The sequence below is a fragment of the Staurois parvus genome, unplaced genomic scaffold (genome assembly GCF_062004578.1).
Source record: "Staurois parvus isolate SC_StPar_1 unplaced genomic scaffold, SC_StPar_1.0 ptg000136l, whole genome shotgun sequence".
Classification (NCBI taxonomy): domain Eukaryota; kingdom Metazoa; phylum Chordata; class Amphibia; order Anura; family Ranidae; genus Staurois; species Staurois parvus.
Window position 1 is genome coordinate 7,024,423 of NW_028317932.1, and position 20,689 is coordinate 7,045,111.

Sequence of the window (20,689 nt, forward strand, 5' to 3'; positions counted from 1 at the left end):
AATGGCCTGGTCAGGAAGGGGGGTAAATCCTCTGGAGGGCAAGTGGTTAAACCATATATCTTGCAAGGAGACACTAGAAGTTGTTGTAGGACTACGGGTTTTACGTGCTGAAGAATGCATTTCCCATCCTGATGTTTATTATTCAGATGGATATGTATTGGCCTTCAGGGCTGGCCTGGCCTTCACGGCTGGCCCATGTATGTTGTATGAATGTTAGTCTTGCTGCTGATTGTTCCCGAGATAAACATACGGTTTACTGTAAAGGAAATCTAAATAAAACTCAACTACTTAAAATGCTCTTCAGATTTTAATAGTACAAAGTGCTGTGCAAGAGCCACTATAGAAGTACATTACGCACCAATATCCCTAAAAATGCTCAATATAATGGAAGATTTAGTCATCCTTTGTAGATAGTGTGTTTCCATTTTAACTTAGCTGGGCCTGATTGCCTTTGTTCTTCCTGACCTTGTTCTTGGGTATCAAAGAGAAGATGGGAATATCAAGAAAGGAAATACACAAAAGACTGAGCAATTACATAAGGGTAGAAGAAAGAAGAAGTTAATAAAGGAAAATTACAGGGTGACGAGCAGAAATAAAGATCTTGTAGTGTTTTATGTCATGTGCATGAATACTTCACCCTTTCTGCAGTCATCCCGATGAATGAAGACGATGCTTTGCCCCTGCTTAGTATGCAATGCTTTTTGGATGGAATGTTACACATATGACAAAGATATATGCCAGGCATACAAATAAATATCAAACTGTCATTACAAACCTGATCTTTGTGCAGGGCCCCACCAAAAGCCCAGATAGAGGCAAAGACAAAATACAACTCATACAAGTCTCTCGATGAGTCTGGCGGCACATTCTCCGGAGTCAGGAGACAGTCCAAAAGAGAACACAAGGTCTAAAGCAGAAGGACAATACAGAATAGAGAGTGAACAACTGTTCAGATGCATTATTATTTATTTTAAAATGTTTTTGAAGCGGACTTAATAAAGAAGGTGATCATCATCAATCCATAAATTGTTCCTTCTGAATATTCAGTCATGTGCAGATAAAGTGAATAAACAGGAACTCACTTTTCACATGATTAGATATTTGAGTGAAGAGTCTCAACTCCTTTAGTAAATCAGCCCTTTGCTCTATACCCATCTTCAGCCAAAATGGCTTCTACATTTAAATTAAAAAAACTGGGTCTTACTTATCTAAGTATCTGAATCAAGAACTGTTCTTTCTGCAGCTTTACCCAGTTCATCCCATTCTTCAGAAAGACAGCAGGTCTTAGTATAAATGTAGTGCTCAAATAAGTGTGTGTATGCATACTGAACGCACAAAAACAGGTTGTCTAATATGTACAGTTGTGTTCAAAATAATAGCAGTGTGTGGAAAAAAGTGAATAGAGCTCAAAATCCTTCTAATAGCTTTTATTTCCATACACACAAATGCATTGGGAACATTTGTGTTGTTCCTCTAAAAAAATTGAAGAAAAGTGAATATTAGACTGTTCAAAAAAAAATAGCAGTGTTTGTATTCTTCTTTACAAACTCAAACATTCACTATATAAACTGAAAAATGTTTGAAGATTTTGCTTTCCTTTGAATCACTTAATTAATATTTAGTTGTATAAGCACTGTTTCTGAGAACTGCTGTACATCTGTGTTGCAAGGAGTCAACCAACTTCTGGCACCTGTGAACAGGTATTCCAGTCCAGGATGATTGGACTACATTCCACAGTTCTTCTTTATTTCTTGGTTTTGCCTCAGAAACTGCATTTTTGATGTCACCCCACAAGTTTTCTATTGGATTAAGATCCGGGGATTGGGCTGGCCACTCCATAACGTCAATCTTGTTGGTCTGAGACCAAGATGTTGCATGCTTACTGGTGTGTTTGGGGTCGTTGTCTTGTTGGAACACCCATTTCAAGGGCATTTCCTCTTCAGCATAAGGCAGCATGACCTCTTCAAGTATTCTGATGTATTCAAACTGATCCATGATCCCTGGTATGCGATAAATAGGCCCAACATTGTAGTTTGAGAAACATCCCTATATCATGATGCTTGCGCAACCATGCTTCACTGTCTTCACAGTGTACTGTGGCTTGAATTCAGTGTTTGGGGGTCGCCTGACAAACTGTCTCCGGCCACTAGACCCAAAAAGAACAATCTTACTTTCATCAGTCCACAAAATGTTGCGCCATTTCTCTTTAGGCCAGTCAATGTGCTCTTTGGCAAATTGTAACCTCTTCAGCACGTCTTTTTTTCAACAGTGGGACTTTGCGGGGGCTTCTTGCAGATAGCTTGGCTTCACATAGGTGTCTTCTAATTGTAACAGTACTCACAGGTAACTTTAAACCTTCTTTGATCTTCCTGGAGCTGATTGTTGGCTGATTCCTTGCCATTTTGGCTATTCTTCTATCCATTCAAATGGTAGTTTTTCGCTTTCTTCCACGTCTTTCAGGTTTTGGTTGCCATTTTAAAGCATTTGCGATCATTTTAGCTGAGCAGCCTATCATAATCTGCACTTCTTTATATGTTTCCCCCTCTCCAATCAACTTTTTAATCAAGGTACGCTGTTCTTCTGAACAATATCTGGAACGACCAATTTTCCTCAGAATTTCAGAGAGAAATGCACTGTAACCAGCATGTACAACATTTGCTGCCTTCCTTCCTTAAATAAGGGCAATAATTGCCACCTGTTTTTCAAAGAATGAATGACCTCACTAATAGAACTCCACACTGCTATTATTTTGAACATGCCCCTTTCAATTAGTGATTCAATTACACAGAATTAGCAGCATGCATGTCATGACTGTTGGGTCTGCTGGATTTCTATTATCGACTACATCTGCTAGTAAATTATTTGCCATGTAGAAATATCATTTCTACCAAAAACAGTGATTGATCGGGTTAGTGATGTCTGACTGCTATAATTTTGAACACAACTGTATATAATATCTGTATGTCAAAGTCTGATGTAGGTGGTAGATTCATTGATCTGATCATTGGATTATTTTCAGATTATACAACACTTATCAATCATTTTTTTTAACTACCATATATTAGTGTTCAGCCAATTTTGCAGGAATTAATATGAAAGATATTGGATCAGTTGGAAAATTCCAATTTCATTCCATGGTCTAACGTCACATGACCAGATGCAAGGACATATCGCTGGCTCTGCCTTGTAGTTTCACTAAATCACTATAGAACTTTTTGTTAGTGGCAGTAAATTGGAAGTGACCATTAAAGAGGGGGCAAGCCCAGCAATGGAGATAATGTAGAAAAGCAAGATTTATGTTTCAAAGTCTGCACATACAGTAAGTCCTTAGCTCTGCAGTAACACTGCAGGGGTGTCTTCGCTGTAGTAAATTGCCTAATAATTTTTTAAAATATGATTTGACCAGCATGACACAACAACATACCACATAACACAATTCATAATCAACATTTTAATACAAAAATAATGTAGTCAACTTACCTGCACCATACTGTTCTCAGAGATAGGAGTGATAGTTTTCAAGACATTATTTCTGAACTGTTCTAAACATGGTGGCACATACTTGTCAAACAAAATGGTCAGATTGGCCTTTTCAGTTTGGCTACTTCTGGTCTCTATCCAGGTGTTCACATACCTAAACAAGCATAATTCAACAGGGCATGTTAAAGACTACTCAATATAACTTTCATTCTGTGTGGCACAGTTGTACAGGAGCTCTGGCATCCCAACCAAGGTATCTGTATATGACACAGAAAGGTTTGTACCTACTTGAATTTCACACCCAAAATAAAAAAAAAATAAAAATTACACAATATTATCTATTTAAAACTGTCCAGAAAGGAAGGCCTGAAACAAACAAACAAACAAACAAAAAAAAAACTAGGTGAAGGGCATACATGACTGTGTGAATATAAAACACTTAAACTATTGGTGTTGATACTGTATATGGATGGGAGAAATGGAAAATAAACTTGAAACATCTTCCTGAGGCTTTCCTGCTGCAGATATGTGTGAGGTAAATCAGCTTTTACTACACTGAGCGGTGACCACCACAAGGAGTACTGCCTGGCTGCAGGCCAAGTGTTTTTCCTGTTGAAGGATCAGGATGCAGAAACAGCATCAAGCAGGCAGGAGATTTCATGCACTTAGAGGTCTCAGCCTCTGAAGCGCTTCAGCCCAGAGACCTCCACTAGAGCAATAGGAGCCCCAGCAGGGACCCTCCATGCCCTAGCTTTTGTGGATGTGGAGACTCAGAGGAATTCTCTGCTCAGAGGAAAAACTCTCACATATGGAGGAGGAAGAGCAGCATAGTATTCCATCAGCAGTGGATTTCATAGAAGCAGCTGTTGGGCCCAATCTTCCTGTTACCTTCCTTTTCTTTTTATGTTAGCTTTAAAGGATTAGTTTGGTGGGGGTGTCATGGGGATGCCCAGGCAGATGTTGGTACTGTGGGTAATGAGTTTGGGCTTGATGTCTACCCCCCAGGCAGTGGAATCAGTTTCCTCTGTGTCACGATCAGACATGAGGGACTTGTTAGTGGGTCTCCATGGTTTGGTACAGAAATCTGAGGCTGCTAGTGGGGAGCGCATGCCACTGGTCACCACTTGGTTGCTGCCTCCATGCCCACAGGGTGTCAAAGGGCAGTTGGTAATGCATCAATTGTGACCCTATCTGAAGAGGCTAATAGTCCTGCAATGGCTCCAGTATCGCTGTCCACTTTTGATGCTTCAGTGACAGACAAGCAGGAGACTGTGAAGGATGGTGGTAAGCAGATAAGACTCCACGCTTAGCAGACTCTCCTAAGTGTGAAGTTTGTTTGTTATGAAGTTCCTTAGGAGCTCATCGTAAACTGAAAATGAAGGGAAAAAATTTGGCAGAGTTAAGTATGTGGAGATTTTCACACTGCTGGAAAAATTAAACTTAGGTTGAAACCAGAGGAGAGCAAAAAATAGGATGAGGAAAAGCATTTGTACAGACTCATTCCTCATACATTTACCAATTGGTTGTAGGCATTGTTCTATTCTGTTTTGCTACCTGGATGCCATTAGTGAGGCTCACAGGAATTATGGCAGTGTGGCTTGGCTTCATTACAATGAGAAATTTCAGCACAGGGAGGCAATCGCTCCACTTGGACCACCATGACAGCTTGTGGATAAAATTTATGACATCCACATAGACTCCCAACCAGTTTTTTCATGGAGAGGTCAGGGGTTCAGCTGCCCTGGGACAACCGGATGCAAAAAAATGGAATACTGCTGGCTATTCTATGAGGGCACATACAAGTTTGGTAAATTTTCCATTTTAAACAAATGCTCTGGATGTGGTGGACTCCACATGCTGTCCCACTGTTTCAAACAAGGTAAGGGATGTGGTGGAGAGTCTACAGGCAACAAGTGGGACGCATTTGTTTTATTGGAAGCTGATGTTTGGGAAGGCTTCCTTTTAATCTCTTTCTTCTGTTCCGACATTGACACAGAATTTACATTCATCTGCAGCATTCATCAGTGGTATATGAAAAACTACAAAAAGAAATGGCTAGGGGCATCATGGGCAGCCCTTTTATGACTTTGTTGTTAGAGGATCTGGTGATCTCTCCCCTCGGATGGTGCCCAAGACACAGCCTAATTTTGTTTGATTCACCATCTTTCCTTTCCGAATAGGGGGCCAGTCAATGATGCCATTGACTGTGGCAGTTTTTTGGGTACACCACTATCGGAAGGGTGCTTCCATGGCCAAATTGGACATTGAATTGGCTTTCCATCCGTTTCTCGTTGACCCCCAAAGTTTTCATTTGCTCGGCTGTAGGTGGCAGGGAGCGTATTATGTTGTTTGTAGCTTGATCCTTGCTTGTTCTATTTCCTGTGCATTGTTCGAAATGCTTAGTTACTTTATAGAATGGGTTGTGCGTGATGTGTTCAGAATGAATTTGGTCATTTACTATTTTGGATGACTTATGTGTGGATCCTCTTTCTAAATTATGTGCCATTTTGCTTGTGAAGCTGCAACATATTGCCAAGTGTTTTGGTATTCCATTGGCTCCTGATACGATAGAGGGCTCCACTTTGTTGGGGAGCTTCTTAGGCATTGTATTGAATTCCTGGGCTCGATCTCCAAAGATGAAAATTTGTGGGATCATTGGAAAACATAATATTAATCTATGCTAGTTACAATCCTTACTGGGAAAGTTAAATTTTGTGTGCCGTGTTATGCCCATGATAAGTTGCTGATGGCTGTCGGCAGCCACCACGGGGGGAGATTTCACGCAGTTATTATACTCAGTTGACCAAGGAACATAGGGATTATTTGAGGGTGTGGCACAGGTTCCTGGAAACATTTAATGACTGCTCTCTGTTGATGTCTGGGCCCATTAGCAGTTATTATTTGGCGTTAGATGTAGATGCTGCTGGGTCGACTGGGTATGGGGCATCAGTTGAGCACAGCGCCTTTGCCTCCTGAGTAGGGGGAGCCTGGATTTTTCAAGAATCTTGTGCTTCTCTTTCGGGTTATTCTGGCAGTGGAAGTTTGATGTGAAACGTTTCGGAACATGAAAGTGCAAGTTAACTGTGATAACTATGGTGTGGTCCAGGTTATTAACCGTATCATGGCTTCTTCACAGCTGGTGGTATGCCATCTTTTTTGCTTGGTTTTTGCATTGCTTACAGTTGAATACTTTCATTTATGCTCTGCACCTCCCAGTGATTGATAACACTTTGGCTGATGCTTTGTTTTGCTTTTAGCAGGACCAGAGTTGGCACTGGAAGTGGAGCAACACGGGTTCCTTGTCCCAACTGGCTGTGGAAAATTGCATTGGAGTCACCACAGAACTGATCCTTCATTCAGTAAGTGAGCACTGGATGGATTTGCTGATTCAAAAATTGGGGTCGATCTGGGGGGCTCTGAAGTCGGGTATGCTGTACTTTATCATCATTCTAAATTCTACATTTTTAGAAAGGAGTGTCTATATTGGCTATCTATAGCAAGTTGGCTGATATGGCCTTCTTAAAACTTCATGGCTGCCAAGATTGCACTGAGGATTTTTTGGTTAGGCAGCCTTTAAAAGGGTATAGGACGGATTGTAAGAGTAAGGAAGCTCGCTGTCCAGTTTCCTTCTCCATTTTGCGAGACATTTGTCTTCAGTGATGTTCCCTATGTTCATCTGGATACGATGTTTAAAAACAAAGCCAATCATCGAAGAAAGGGTATGTGTGTTCAGTTGGGAGTCCTCTCCCATTTGCCTGGTCAGTGCAGTTTTGGAATTTCTCGTAGTATGCCCATCCCTGGAAGGGTCATTCCTTATGCATGTGCACAGGTCCACATTGTCCAAATCCCAGTTGGTTTCTGGTTTCAGAAAATGCCTTGCAGCAGCAGGTTATGATTCTCAGTGTTCGAATTCTCACTCCTTTCATAACAGAACAGTTTGGAAGGTGGCAGTCAGATAGAAATTTATATTCACCCTCATTTGATGATGGATAGAGCAATATGAAAGAGGTTGTTTTTCTGTCTATTTAGGATCTGCGGTTCTGGGATTATTACTTGTTTGTAGTTTTGGTTAGCTAAGTGGACAGATGTTAAGCCCAGTGACAGGCAGATGGGTATTCCGTGGCATTTAGCATGTGTCCAATGGAAATGGGTGCCAGGCATAATGTGAAGTAGGGTAGTGCCTGAAGTTCATCACTTTACTAGGCTGGATGGACCACCTGATTGCTGCTGTATGTTGGTTGGAATGATTTCTGAGTCAGGTCCATGCAAGAGCTGATCCATTATATCAAGTTTGATATTCTGAGGCTCCATACAGCTTTTTCATGCATGCTTATTGTATCTTAACCAAAATAAAACTAGGTGCAGCGCTAAACCACAACAAACAATATTAGAATTATTTATAAATCCTCCTTCTATCGCTTCAAATCCAGTGCATGAAGTGCTCTATATCCAATACATCAGTAAATAGTGCTATAAACAATCTAAAGTGTAAACAAAAAACTGTACAGTAAACCATAAATAAATGTCCTCCCAAAATCCAATATAAAAGTGCCAGTGCTGTAAACAATATGTTGTGATCAGTCCTCTGTGCAAACCAATAAAGTGCTTTTATAAATGTCTGTGCTTGCTGTTCTTTATTTTCTCCACACCTGTTACCAACAACAACCAGAAAGTGCCTATGCTTATTCACCACTCCCCTTGTGAGTAGCACTCACCAAATAATGGTGACTCCTGATGTTTAATAAGAAAGTCAGTAGTGCCTTACATAGGCTTTCCTTCCAACAGATATCCTCCTCATATACTCCTCGAAGGGTACCTTCCATTTCCAGTCCCACTCGGGTTCAAGAGATCACAGAAACCAGCAACAGTATAATTCAATTTATTAACCCACATAAAAACAATGGATGAACTTAGAGTGTTCATGTTCATGTAGATACAGCCTATGTGATATTTAATGGCACCTTCACTTCCTCATCAAAATGGCCATGCACACCTCTGGCCTGAAGTGATGCCAGAGGAAGTGATGTCAGGCGTGTGGCTCCGCTCATTGCATTTAGTCTGTGTGACATCTTCAGGGGAATGGCTAGTTAATTTAACTTCCTTGGGGAGTATAGGAGGTGCGCAGCAGCTTTGCATATAAGAACCTTTAGAACATTATACCTTAGCGCAGAGTTCCTTAGCATTTAACATGCTTATTGTATGGTTTAACATACAATAAGGGTTACCCTTACGTACTATGGTGGTTGTTGGTCTTTGGAGTTGTTAAAATTCAGGGCTATTAGAATGGTTAGGGGCCCATTGGTGGTATGGGGGGATTGAATGTTGCAGATGCATACCTCATTGGTGTTCATATATGGATGAGAGGGGTTTTAGAGACTTCTGGAGGGGGTGGATAGCTGCAGGCTTTGACATGTGTGCAAAGGATGGAGAATAAATTTCCCAGCCACTCATTATGTGGTTCTGTTGGATGTCACATAGGGACCCATTGTTGGTGTCCCCAGGTGCATCCCGATTAATAGTAGGTTAACTGGGAAAATGGGAAATGCAGGTCTCTGCAGATAGATTGGATTGCCTCCAAGCCAGTGTGCTGCAGCCTATTATACTTATGTGTCTCCACACATACAAAATAGGATGTGTTTGGCACCTTCAAAGATTAGTAAGCTTTGACTGTTTCTCTTCTAAGGAATGCTGTGCTATTTAAAGTGAATGTTCAGTTGTTTTTGAAGAAATTAAAAGTCTGCAGCTACAAATACTGAAGAATTGGATGTGGGCACCTGACAAAAAAAGTTCCAAAAGTAGAAGAGGAGGGGAGGAAGACAAGTGGAACTTCCCTTTAGGGGTGAAGTTAGGTTTTAATTTTAATTGTTAATAAAGGCTGCCATGTCCATTTTGACTCCAAATGTGGTGTGGTCTATTTAATTTAGTGGATATGTGAAGAGGTTGGGTTGGGAGGGGGGGTTGGGGTAGTGTCTAGAAGGTAATTTGTTAAGTTGGTTAAATCTATAGTAGTCAAGAGAAGACTTTAGTGAGCGGGAATGCAATAAGAAACTAGAATGCAAGCTTTACTGACGGGACACTTTTGCCAAAGAGAGCTCCAAGTATGACATTTACCAAAAAAAGATTCTTGTACTAGAATAGATGCTCTTTACAAATATGTAGAACAGATACACAACTTATTCTTTCCAGTTTTAAATATATCTTCAAATAGAAGCAGCTTCAACATTTTGTTCCTTTCATGAAATAATTAGGAAAGTTTTAAAACTACCTTGAACAGGTAGAGGACTTTCAAGTACACACAATCCCTCTTCAACTGATTCATAACTGAGGAACAAATTAAGTCAACATCATGAAAAATATCAGCGCTGTACACACAGTATACAAGATGCATACATAAAGGACCTCTGTGATGCTGATGACACTAATATCAGTAATTCCAGAATTATTAGGTAATGCCCATAGTCAATAATAGATAGTCATGCCTTGAACCAGTTATTGAAACATTCAGATTGAAAAGAAAAACGTATTTGCTTTGTAAGAATGATGATATTCTCTCTCTTGTAATAACCATATTAAAATACATATTTTAGATTACAGAACTTCTTTTTGTCCTCTTAAAAATAGCAGAACACATGGGAATTATGCAGCAAACAAACCTTCAAATATTTTAACTATGTAATACAGTTGAGTGTAATTATGAACAAATGAACCAAATTGTTTGAAAATTAGACATCCAAATACGTCTAGCAAAATTAATGGATGAACTTGCAAAAAAAAAAAAAAAAAATTCTCCTAACACAAGATACATTTTAGAAACCCGTTAAGAGTGTTTGGAAACAAGATGTCAGTGGATGAATATTTTATGTCAGGGGATGGATACTGTAGTAAGACATTAAATGAAGATTATTTCTGAGTTTACCTGGACTGTACTAAGTGCAAATACATAATCCCTAACTTGCTAAAGTAGGACCCCAAAGTCATTACCTCTAATCCAATAAGTGACCTTAATTTGTAATGGTTAATATAATAATAATAATAAAAATAATAGAGGTCTAACATTTCTACTTGATGTCTTCTAGAACAGTTTAGGCATTTTAGAAAATGAACACCTAGCTGAGAGATACCACACCACTCTAACTTTAGTATTTATTAACTTTTATTTTTATAAATATAATTCATTTAATAAACATAATGGTACAGTTTTTAAGTCACTTACGGGTTCCATCCAAGATCCTGGGGGTTGACATAAAGAATTCCAGCTCTAGAAACAGTAGCTGGTGTGGCAGTCCTTAAGTGATTGATCTCAAAAACTAGACGCATGGTTGGAGTCAGTGGAATTCTCTCATTGCTTGCAAGTGTCAAAACCTTGAAAAAACAAAAAATACAGTCATACGTTTTCCAAACATAATTTTTCTAAATATATGCACAGTTTCAATTTTATGATAAATCCAATAAAGTAAAACAGCTGAAAGGTGAAAAGTAAAAATGTTCTTGTTGATTTTCATAGATGCCATAAAAGACAATGGAGGCCTATCAGGTGGATATGGGGCCACATGGGGCCAAAAGCTGCTGACCATTTGGGCTGCCCTGAAGGTAATAATTTTGCAAAGAATGCTTCACTATGTAAGGCTTGTAGAATGAGAACAGGTGTCATTCTACAGGTTGGAGGTCCCAGTCATATTTCACTGGCCTGTGAAATATGACTGGGTCCACTAGCCTGTGGAATAGGACTGGAACCACAGGCTCGCAAAATGGGACTGGGTCCACTGGCCTGTGGAATGGGACTTGTCCACTGGCCTATGAAATGAGACTGGGCCCAATTGGATCCACTGGCCTGTGGAATGGGACCCGGTTTAATAGACTGTTGAATGGCACTGGATCCAGAAGTTTGTGAAATGGAACTTGGACCAGCTGGTTGTGGTATAGGATACGCTCCAGTGGGTTATGCAATGAGAACTGTGTGGCTTGTGGAATGAGACTGTGTCTGGGGGGCCTGCGGGATGAACTTGGGTCAACTGATCCTACTAAAATCACAGGTGCTAGAATACCATAAACAATTATATCACAAATGTTTCCTAGGACAAACATAGTGAATCACAAAACAATGATCACAAAATGGCTGACACTCCACCCATCAGGAAAGCCCCTCCAACATGTTTCACCCATGTAGGGCTTAATCGTAGAGGCTTCTACAATTAAGCCCTACATGGGGGAACCATGTTAGAGTGGCTTTATAGTCGGGCTTGATGTGCTCTTATCAGTGGCCCAGCACACAGCAGCACTGTTTGAACTGGCCAGTATATCTCACAGGAGCATGTGAGCAGTGCTGCTTTTCATTTGGGTTATAATAATAAAGTTGTGTTACAAAAATTCCACACCATGTGTAAATGGGAAGATCAGCTTGACAAATCCTTTCCATAGGAAGGATTTATGGCATTGTAAATACATACACAAAAACTGGAATACACTTTTTAGAATTATCAGTCATCAGTTGTGACACCTTTTATTAACAGTGCAACTTGAGATCCTCAATAAATAGAACTCTGCTTTAACACTGTTGTTATCGGAAATTATTAGGGACAACCAATGTTCATTTGAGAAAATTATTAACGTTCTCAAAATAGGTATGGAACATCTGGTAAAAAACTGGTTACTCTTAAAATTGTTCTGTTATGGAAAGTTTTGCTTAGTTGTCATTTACCACAAAGCTGTCGAAGTATAGAAATATTGTTAACTCTTGATTGCAAAGCCTGGTGTAAATGATGTGTGTCTTTCCACTATGTACAACTTTACATATTATTATTATTATACAGTATTTATAAAGCGCCGATAGTTCGCTCAGTGCTGTACATTGCAAAGGGGGACAGAACATGACAGAACAATAACAATACAATGCAAAACATGAGGGGATTGAGGGCCCTGCTCTTTCGAGCTTACAATCTAGGAGGGAGGGCATGGTGGCACAGGAGGAGATAGCTGTGGGGGATGGAGTGGTAGGAAGAGCGGAGGAGGTCGGCAAGTTAGCAGGGGGTGGGGTAGGCTTCCCTGAAGAGATGGGTTTTCAGGGTGCGCCTAAAGGAGAGGAGAGTAGGTGATAATCTGATGGGTTGGGGCAGGGAGTTCCAGAGGATGGGTGACACCCTGGAGAAGTCCTAGAGGCAGGCATGGGAGGAGGAGACCAGGGAACTAGAGAGAAGGAGGTCTTGTGAGGAGCGGAGTGTGCGTGCTGGGTGGTACTTGGATATTAGGTCCGTGATGTAGTTCGGGGCAGTGTGGTGGACAGCTTTGTACGTCAGTGTTAGGATTTTGAATTTGATCCGTTGCGCTATCGGAAGCCAGTGGAGGGATTGGACAGGGGGGTGGCGGAGATGGAGCAGTTGGAAAGGTGAATGAGTCTGGCTGCCGTATTCAGGATCGACTGAAGCGGGGATAGCCAGCGGCGAGGCAGGCCAGTAAGGAGGGAGTTGCAGTAATCGAGTCGTGATATGATGAGGGAGTGGATGAGCTGTTTAGTGGTTTCTGGGGTTAGGAACGTGCGGATTTTGGTGATGTTGCGGAGGTGGAGTCTGCACGAGCTTGTTAAAGATTGGACTTGGGGCTGGAAGGATAGGTTGGAGTCCAGAATGACACCAAGTACTCTAGCCTGCGGGGTGGGTTTGATGGTGGCGTTGTTGGACATGATGGAGAAGTCAATGGGGGGTGGTGTCCGGGCTGGGGGGGGAAGACAAGAAACTCGGTGTTGGAGAGGTTCAATTTAAGGAAGTGGAGCGACATCCAGTCAGATATGTTGCTCAGTAGGTGTGTTATTCGGGCAGAGACTGAGGGGGTGAGGTGGGGGGTTGAGAGATACTGTAGATTTGTGTGTCGTCGGCATATAGGTGGTAGTTGAAGCCGTGAGAGTGTATGAGTTGGCCAAGGGAGGAGGTGTAGATGGAGAAGAGAAGGGGCCCGAGGACGGAGCCTTGAGGGACCCCAACAGAGAGGGGGAGTGAGGGGGAGGTGGTAGCATTATAGGTAACGCTGAAAGAGCGTTGTGACAGGTAGGATGAGAGCCAGGAGAGAGCAGAATCTCTGAGGCCGAGGGAATGTAGTTTTATCTGTCACTTTATTTAAAACTTCAATTAAAAGCAAAAAAAATAAAATCACAGGTGCTGCGATGCCAAGGCACATTTTGAATGAATGGGGTAGTGAATAAGGGGCTGCATAAAATAAAGATAGGCAGCAAGGCTTGCAATATTTTGTGGTTGCCTTTCCTAATGAAAGGAGATTGCAAAACATATTTGGCAAACTGTGTTACGCATTAAATAAGGCCAATACTGTTGTTTTGCACAGGGGTCTGACAATGCTAGTTGCCAAAGGGGAGCTTTGAAAGGGGCAGTTTTTCTCAGTCCCAGGGCTGGTATACTTAAGGTGTGTACTGTACCAGCAATTCCAACATGACACCCAAAAAATATGTACCGCCACCAGTCACAGCATGTACAGGACCTTGTGTATAGTTACACAATGGCAAAGACACATTCCTTATAACTAGAAAGCCACGGTACTCAAAACTACTTTTGGATATTCAAAAAATGCAAAAACAAATTTCCACATATCTGTGCTTAATGTGTATAATTACCCAAACTCATTCCCAGACCACACCTGGATACTGTTGAATGCAATAAAGCAAATAGAGATTCTTATTGTATGTGCATCCATGCATTTTATACTCAAATTTGTAATAATAATGACCTTCCAAAAGAATTTGCTTGATAGACAGATTCAGTGTATTAACAGCACAAAAAAAGATTATGTCCTTATGACAAAAGAGTATGACACCATAATCATTTTCTGGATGACAGACAGTTGTTCTTTGTAATACTGCTACCAAAATACATTTACACTTGTGCTTAAAAGTTTACATACCCTTGGAGAATTTGTAATATACAGTATGTACCATTTTTAAAGAAAACATGAGTGAGCAGGAAAAAACACATTTTGTTTCATTTCTTATGGAATTCATATTCAACTGTAAATCCTAACAGAATGGCACAATCATAAAACAAAAAATGGCAAAAAGTAAACAAATGGAAAGACACCTGTTCAAAAGTCTGCATACTCTTAGTTGTTAGTATTGCACCCTATATTATCAATGACAGCATGTAGTCTTTTGTAAAAGTCATCTATGAGGCCCCAAATTCTTGCAGGTGGTACTGTATAGCTTGCCCATCCATCTTGGCAAAATGCCTCCAGGTCAGTGAAAGTCTTTGGTCCTCTTGCACAAACCGCACGTTTGAGATATTTCCAGTGGCTTGATGATATTAAGGTCAGGAGACTATGATGACCACTCCTTCACCTTCACCTTTTTCTGCTGTAACCACTGGAGGTTCAACTTGGCCTTGTGCTTAGGGTCATTGTTGTGCTGAAAAGTCTAAGAGTGCCCCATGAGCAGCTTTCATGCAAAAGAATGCAAATGGTTTGCCAGTATTTTCTAAAAACATGCTGCTTTCATCTTGCTATCAATCTTCACAAAATTCCCCATGCCTTTAGAACTCACACACCCACAAAACATCAGTGAGCTACCATCATGCTTCACATGGTGCTGGGGATGGAATTCTTGTCGCTATAGGCCTCTCCAAACACAGTGCTTATGGTTGTGAACATAAAGCTCTAACTTGGTCTCGTCACTCCAGATTACAGTGTGCCACGAGCTGTTAGGCGTGTCAAAGTATTGGTGGGCATATTGTAACTGGGCTTTTTTGTTGCATTGGTGCAGTAAAGGCTTCTTTCTGGCAGCTCGACCATGCAGCTAATATCGCTGTGTTGTGCTCCATGAAATAACCACACTGTTTTTTTCCAGAGCAGTTTGTGTTTCTCCTGAGATTACTTGTGGGTTTTTCTTTGTATCTCAACCAATTTATCTGGTAGTTTTGGCTTCAATCGTTCTTGGTCTACCTGACCAAGATTGCACAGTTCTGACTGGCATAAAGAAGGCTTTGGATATCTTTTTATATCCTTTTCCATCTTTTATAAAGTTCCATTACCTTGTTATGCAGGCCTTTTAACAGTTCTCTTCTGCTCCCCCCTGGCTCAGTATCTAGCCTGCTCAGTGCATCCATGTGGGAGCTAACAAACTCATGGGCTATTTATACACAGGCACTAATTGCAATTTAAAAAACTATAGATGAGGGAAATTAACACTTATTTGTCATTTTAACCTGTGTGTATCACCTTGTGTGTTTGTACCAAGGCCAAGCATTCCAAGGCATGTAAACTTTTGAACAGGGTCCATTTGGGTGAATTCTGTTATGATTTAAAAGGAGCCAAAAAACTATGTGATAATAAATGGCTTTATATGATCACTATCCTTAAACAGTTTTTTGGCATGATCAGTCATTTTCAATATCAATGCCAAAATTTCACAATTTCTGCCAGGGTATGAAACCTTTTGAGCACAATAGTATGTTTACAGTGTCAGTTTACTTTTTTAAAAATATTTTATCTACCTTATTGTCATCCATGACTGTGTTCAGTGATTCAATCCACATTGGATCAATGTCACCATCCAGCACAATCCATTTAGGTCCATCATGAGTTATGTTTGCCTGTTCTCTCATCAGACTTGAAAAAAGACCTGGAAATGGCCAAGAAAACAATCCAGCTGAAACCAACATTTATTTGTAGTAAACATTAACGTTCTACCTAACAAACCTACCCAGATATTCGAAAATGTACCTATTGTATGTGTGTTTATCTATGCACTTCAAAGTTAAAAATGCATACTTACGGTACATTTGGGAAGGAGTCAGATGGGTTCAGTCCACAATGTCAATGCTTCAAATCTTGGCTCTCCAAAGCTGCAGAGTGGAGACAGCCTGGAGGGATCACTGATAAAGACTAGCAAAGAAAAGCATGCTGGCACTGGAGGCACTGACAACACTGACTGACAGCTAGCCACATCCACATTGTGCATGGGCGCAGCTGAAAGGGAATCCTTCTGGGTATTGGGGTAGTGTGATTGGTAACCAGTGCTTTCCCTTAATAACTCACCTATGCTTACCTTTCCTTTGCTCCTCTGTCGCTATGTTCAGCCAAATAACTCATACTTTTAGGTAGGAAGGAACATGTGACTGAATCCATGTGACAGCAATCAGCACTGTTAACTGAGGAATCCATAGCCATGTGTAAACTAAGATTCCATCAACTTGCTGCTTACATGGGTTTTCTTGTGAAATGGAGTGGAGGAAGAGCTAAAGAAAGGTAAATATGTGCAGCTGGAAAGAACTAAGGTAAAAAGAACCCATTGCTTTGTCTGCCTTTAAACAATCAAACTATGGTGTCTGACTGCCTTGATGAATTCTCCATAGGGTTATGTAAAGACAGATGCTGGAAACAATGCACATGAATGACCAGATGAGGCCAACATTCAAGGAAATTCAATATGGATCCTAGTCTAGTGCAGTCAGAAATAGTTACTGAGCCATTAGAGATCTGGAAAGCTTGGTGAAAGCCAGAAACTTTATGACGTCTCTCTGAACATTCATTTAGGTATAATATAAAATGAAAACTACTGTATATGTACATGATACACATCTCCAGTGATCATATCAAAGCGGGCTCTCAGTTTTTGGCATAGTTAACAATTAAGGGTGCCTATGTAAGGGGCTACCATCCAGCATATACAAATGACAACTGCATTATTTAAAAATGTGTATATATATATGTGTATATATATATATATATATAATCACATGCATATAAAGAGTGTTAGTTAAAATTATTTTCCAACAAGCAGTTAAAATAGTCTCTGCTGATGAATGTTTAAAGTATGTCTAAAAACATTTTTTTTTGTATAGATGAAGTGCGTGAGACCCCATGTCAGGTTTTGATTGTTGGCTCCATAAGGAAGATCCATCCTCTCTATTTTCTGAAGACCACTGCAGGACTGAAAGTGAGGGAAAATCTTACATTTGAGCGGTCCCTGGAACAGAATTAAAAGTAAGATCTTCCAATGGGGATACTTCTTCAAGAAACAACTGTTGTGCTTATTGTGTCTACAGGAAAGGAAGTTAAGGAAAATCTTGCCACGGGACTAGACGGCAAGCAAAAACCTAACAGGGTTTTTAACCATTCTCTATTCTATCCAAAATAAACAAAAATTTGGGTTTTAGATATACTTTAAATATTTTCTCTGTTTAAAAGATCCTTTATTAGGATGTGTATGTGTATTGCAAATCTGCTAGAACAAGTGGAACTTGTTATCAGCAATGACAACAGATTTAATGCTGCACAGAACAATCACAGCATGTACGGTGTTATTGGTCTATTACAATCATTTCAGGGTTATGGAGAATTAATCATTATGTCAAATACAGAAAAACTGGCCTATGAGCCAATTAGATATGTTATGTGCAAAATTGATCCCTATGGCCAGACACAGCAATACATATAGGTACCATCTTTCCACTCTCTTGTGCTAGGGTGGATAAAGCCAAAGAGTTCATCAGTGGTCACAGCTTTGGGGTTTAAATCATTCCATACTGGCTTCTGTTTTCGGTTTATATAGGTCCGGTTTAGAGTCCTCAACACCTGTAAAGGGAGTTAAAAGTCTATTTTATCTCTACACGCAAATACATTTTCCTACGTATAGTTCTATGCGGTGTGATATTTTTCCTGTGCATTGCATTCATTTCCGATTAGTTTCCTGATATAAAGGATCAGTAATTACCAAGACGTTCAGAGTAGAATGGAAGCAATTAAGTATACTGACTGTAGTGTAATTAGTTGTGATGAAAGAGAATAAGTGCAGAAGTATTGTATATGTGCAAGAAAAGAAATTATACAAATAACTGTCACAAAGCCAGATCTCGAATGAAGTCACAAATTGCAGGTTAGTTTTTTTTAACACTTTTTTTCAGGGTCAATTTATCTGAAATTAAAATAGCTTAAGATATAAATTGTAATTGTTCGCTTGCATGGAAAATCTATGCAATTTTAATAACATTTATTTTTAACAACCATCATAATGACAACTGTTTAACTACTTACGTCCTGACGCCTGAAAAATAGAGCTTATATTGTGACAGATATTTATGAAATATGTGGAATGGGAAAACCTGTGTAAAACAATGGTGGCTGCTCAGGTAGATGTTCATTTATTCTTATACATTGGGCAGCGCAGTGGCTAAATGGTTATTACTTCTGCCTGAAATTATTAGGGTCATTGGTTTGAATCCCAACCACAGCATCACCTGCCTGGAGTTTGCATGTTCTCCCTGTGCCTGCGTGGGTTTCCTCCGGGTACTCCAGTTTCCTTCCACTCTCCAAAGACATGCTGGTTAATTGGATCCTGTCTAAATTGGCCTTAGTATGTGTGTGTATGAATGTGAGTTAGGGACCTTCGATTGTACACCCCTTCAGGGTTAGGAACTGATGTGAATGTACAAAATATATCTCAAAATATATATATATATATATATATATATATATATAGCGCTATGTAAGTTAACAGTGCTATGTAAGCACCTGAAATAAATAATGTCCTACTATTAACTTTCATTATCTTCAATTATTACTAGTAATGGCAGAGCTGCAGTATTATAAAGAGAACCTGTCATGAGATATGCAAGTGCCAACATTCACCATATATTTTAAGGAGGAAGCTCTAGTGCTATCCCCTTCCCACATTATTCGCTAGTTAAAGGAGTGATGGCCACAGAATACACTTTCATTTTATAACATCAGCAGGCTGTGTGAAATGTGTGACCTAGCAGTGCCCACCCACAAGGTATAGTGAGTACGTGTCACAGAATTCAAGTAAATGTGTGGGGATCTTCACAAAGTTAAGCAGTAGTAAACCCTAAACCAAAAATGAAATACAGTATATTGCAGCTTACCACTTAAATGTGATGGTTGCATTCGTTTTCTTTTTTAGACTTTTTTCCCCCCTTTTTTCATCTGGTGATCTGACAAGTAGCACAACTCATGTATTAGAAAGCCCCCATTCTGCACAGGGGCACAGCAGACAGCAGCAATGTTAAGCCAGCTATACAAGGATTGAAATATGGCTGGTTCAGCAGGACTGGCCACATTTTGATCCACATATGGTTTGACCTGAGTACGACCAGGCTGCTGGAAAAGTGGCAGTGCTGACGAGTGTATTTTGATGACGGGGAAATCTCCCTGCTGTCAAAATACAGTAACTCAGCAGGAGATATTCCCCTGTCCACATCGAGTTTGTGGATGAGGGAATTGAGTAATTTCCTTTTGTTCAAGACACTGATTGATTTAGATACACTAGCAAACTGAAGTCAAACACCAGCTCACTTCAAGTGGGCGACGGAAGTTATTAGGTATTTGGGTACAAGCATCACCTCTGATCTCTCTCGTCTATATGGGGCAAACTTTGAGCCGTTTCTTCTGAAACTGAAGGATGACCTCCTCCATTGGCATTCTTTGACATTGATGTAGTATGGGTGATGCGCCGCTCTCAAGATGACGGTGCTATAACTCTTACAAGCAATTCCGATCTGCTTCCCTCTGGTATTTTCCGCACGCTCAGTTCCCTTTTTCGGAACTTTGTCTGAGCACACAGGAAATCTCGTTTGGCCTTACACCACCTAACATTGCCCAAGCTCTCTGAGGGGTGTCGGACTTCATGATGCTAGGGCGTATTACAGAGCTGCTCATTTCACTAGAGTGGTGGATTGGCATTGCCATGGAAGGGCCAAACATTGGGTGGATATGGAGCTTGGGGATTGCAGGGGTACAGCTTTGAGCTGGCCCTGGCTTTCAGCTCCTCTACCTAGAGACATCGGCGCACATCCTACCTTGGGTAGCACTCTACGTGTTTCAAGGATGGCCTTTCATTCTTTGGGGCCCTCCCCGATGATCCATATTCTGGGTAATTTGGAGTTTGGTCCTGGTTTGTGTCATCCCCAATTCCTTTGTTTTCACGCCTCCAGACACAAGCATTTGTCTGACTTTGTGACTGCAGAAGGCACGCTCATTTCAAGAGACCTTTCTCGCCTCATTGATCCTCCTCTGGACTTTTGGGGTATCTTCAGTTGCGATTTTTCCTTCGCTGTTGTTCTCGTTTGCCCGGCATCTCTAGACCCCTTACATGATTTGAGGCTATTTGTCATAAGGGGGAAACAGTTCATCATTTCCTGACCCACCCAGGTGCTGACTACGTTCCGCCGATTTTGGTTAAGTGGAAGGCGGACCTGGACCT

The 20,689-nt window shown here is 40.6% G+C and overlaps 1 protein-coding gene across 1 annotated transcript in view; it reads right to left on the reverse strand.

Moving 5' to 3' along the window:
• The window catches only part of DNAH11 (dynein axonemal heavy chain 11), a 363,722-nt gene that overhangs the window by 166,345 nt on the left and 176,688 nt on the right, over positions 1–20,689 (reverse strand). The window contains exons 41-45 of the mRNA XM_089673152.1: positions 17,913–18,045; positions 15,963–16,090; positions 10,694–10,842; positions 3,481–3,634; positions 776–907 (exon numbers count right to left, since the gene is read on the reverse strand). Coding sequence (XP_089529278.1) covers positions 776–907; positions 3,481–3,634; positions 10,694–10,842; positions 15,963–16,090; positions 17,913–18,045 — 696 coding nt within the window. The remainder of the gene's footprint in view (positions 1–775; positions 908–3,480; positions 3,635–10,693; positions 10,843–15,962; positions 16,091–17,912; positions 18,046–20,689) is intronic.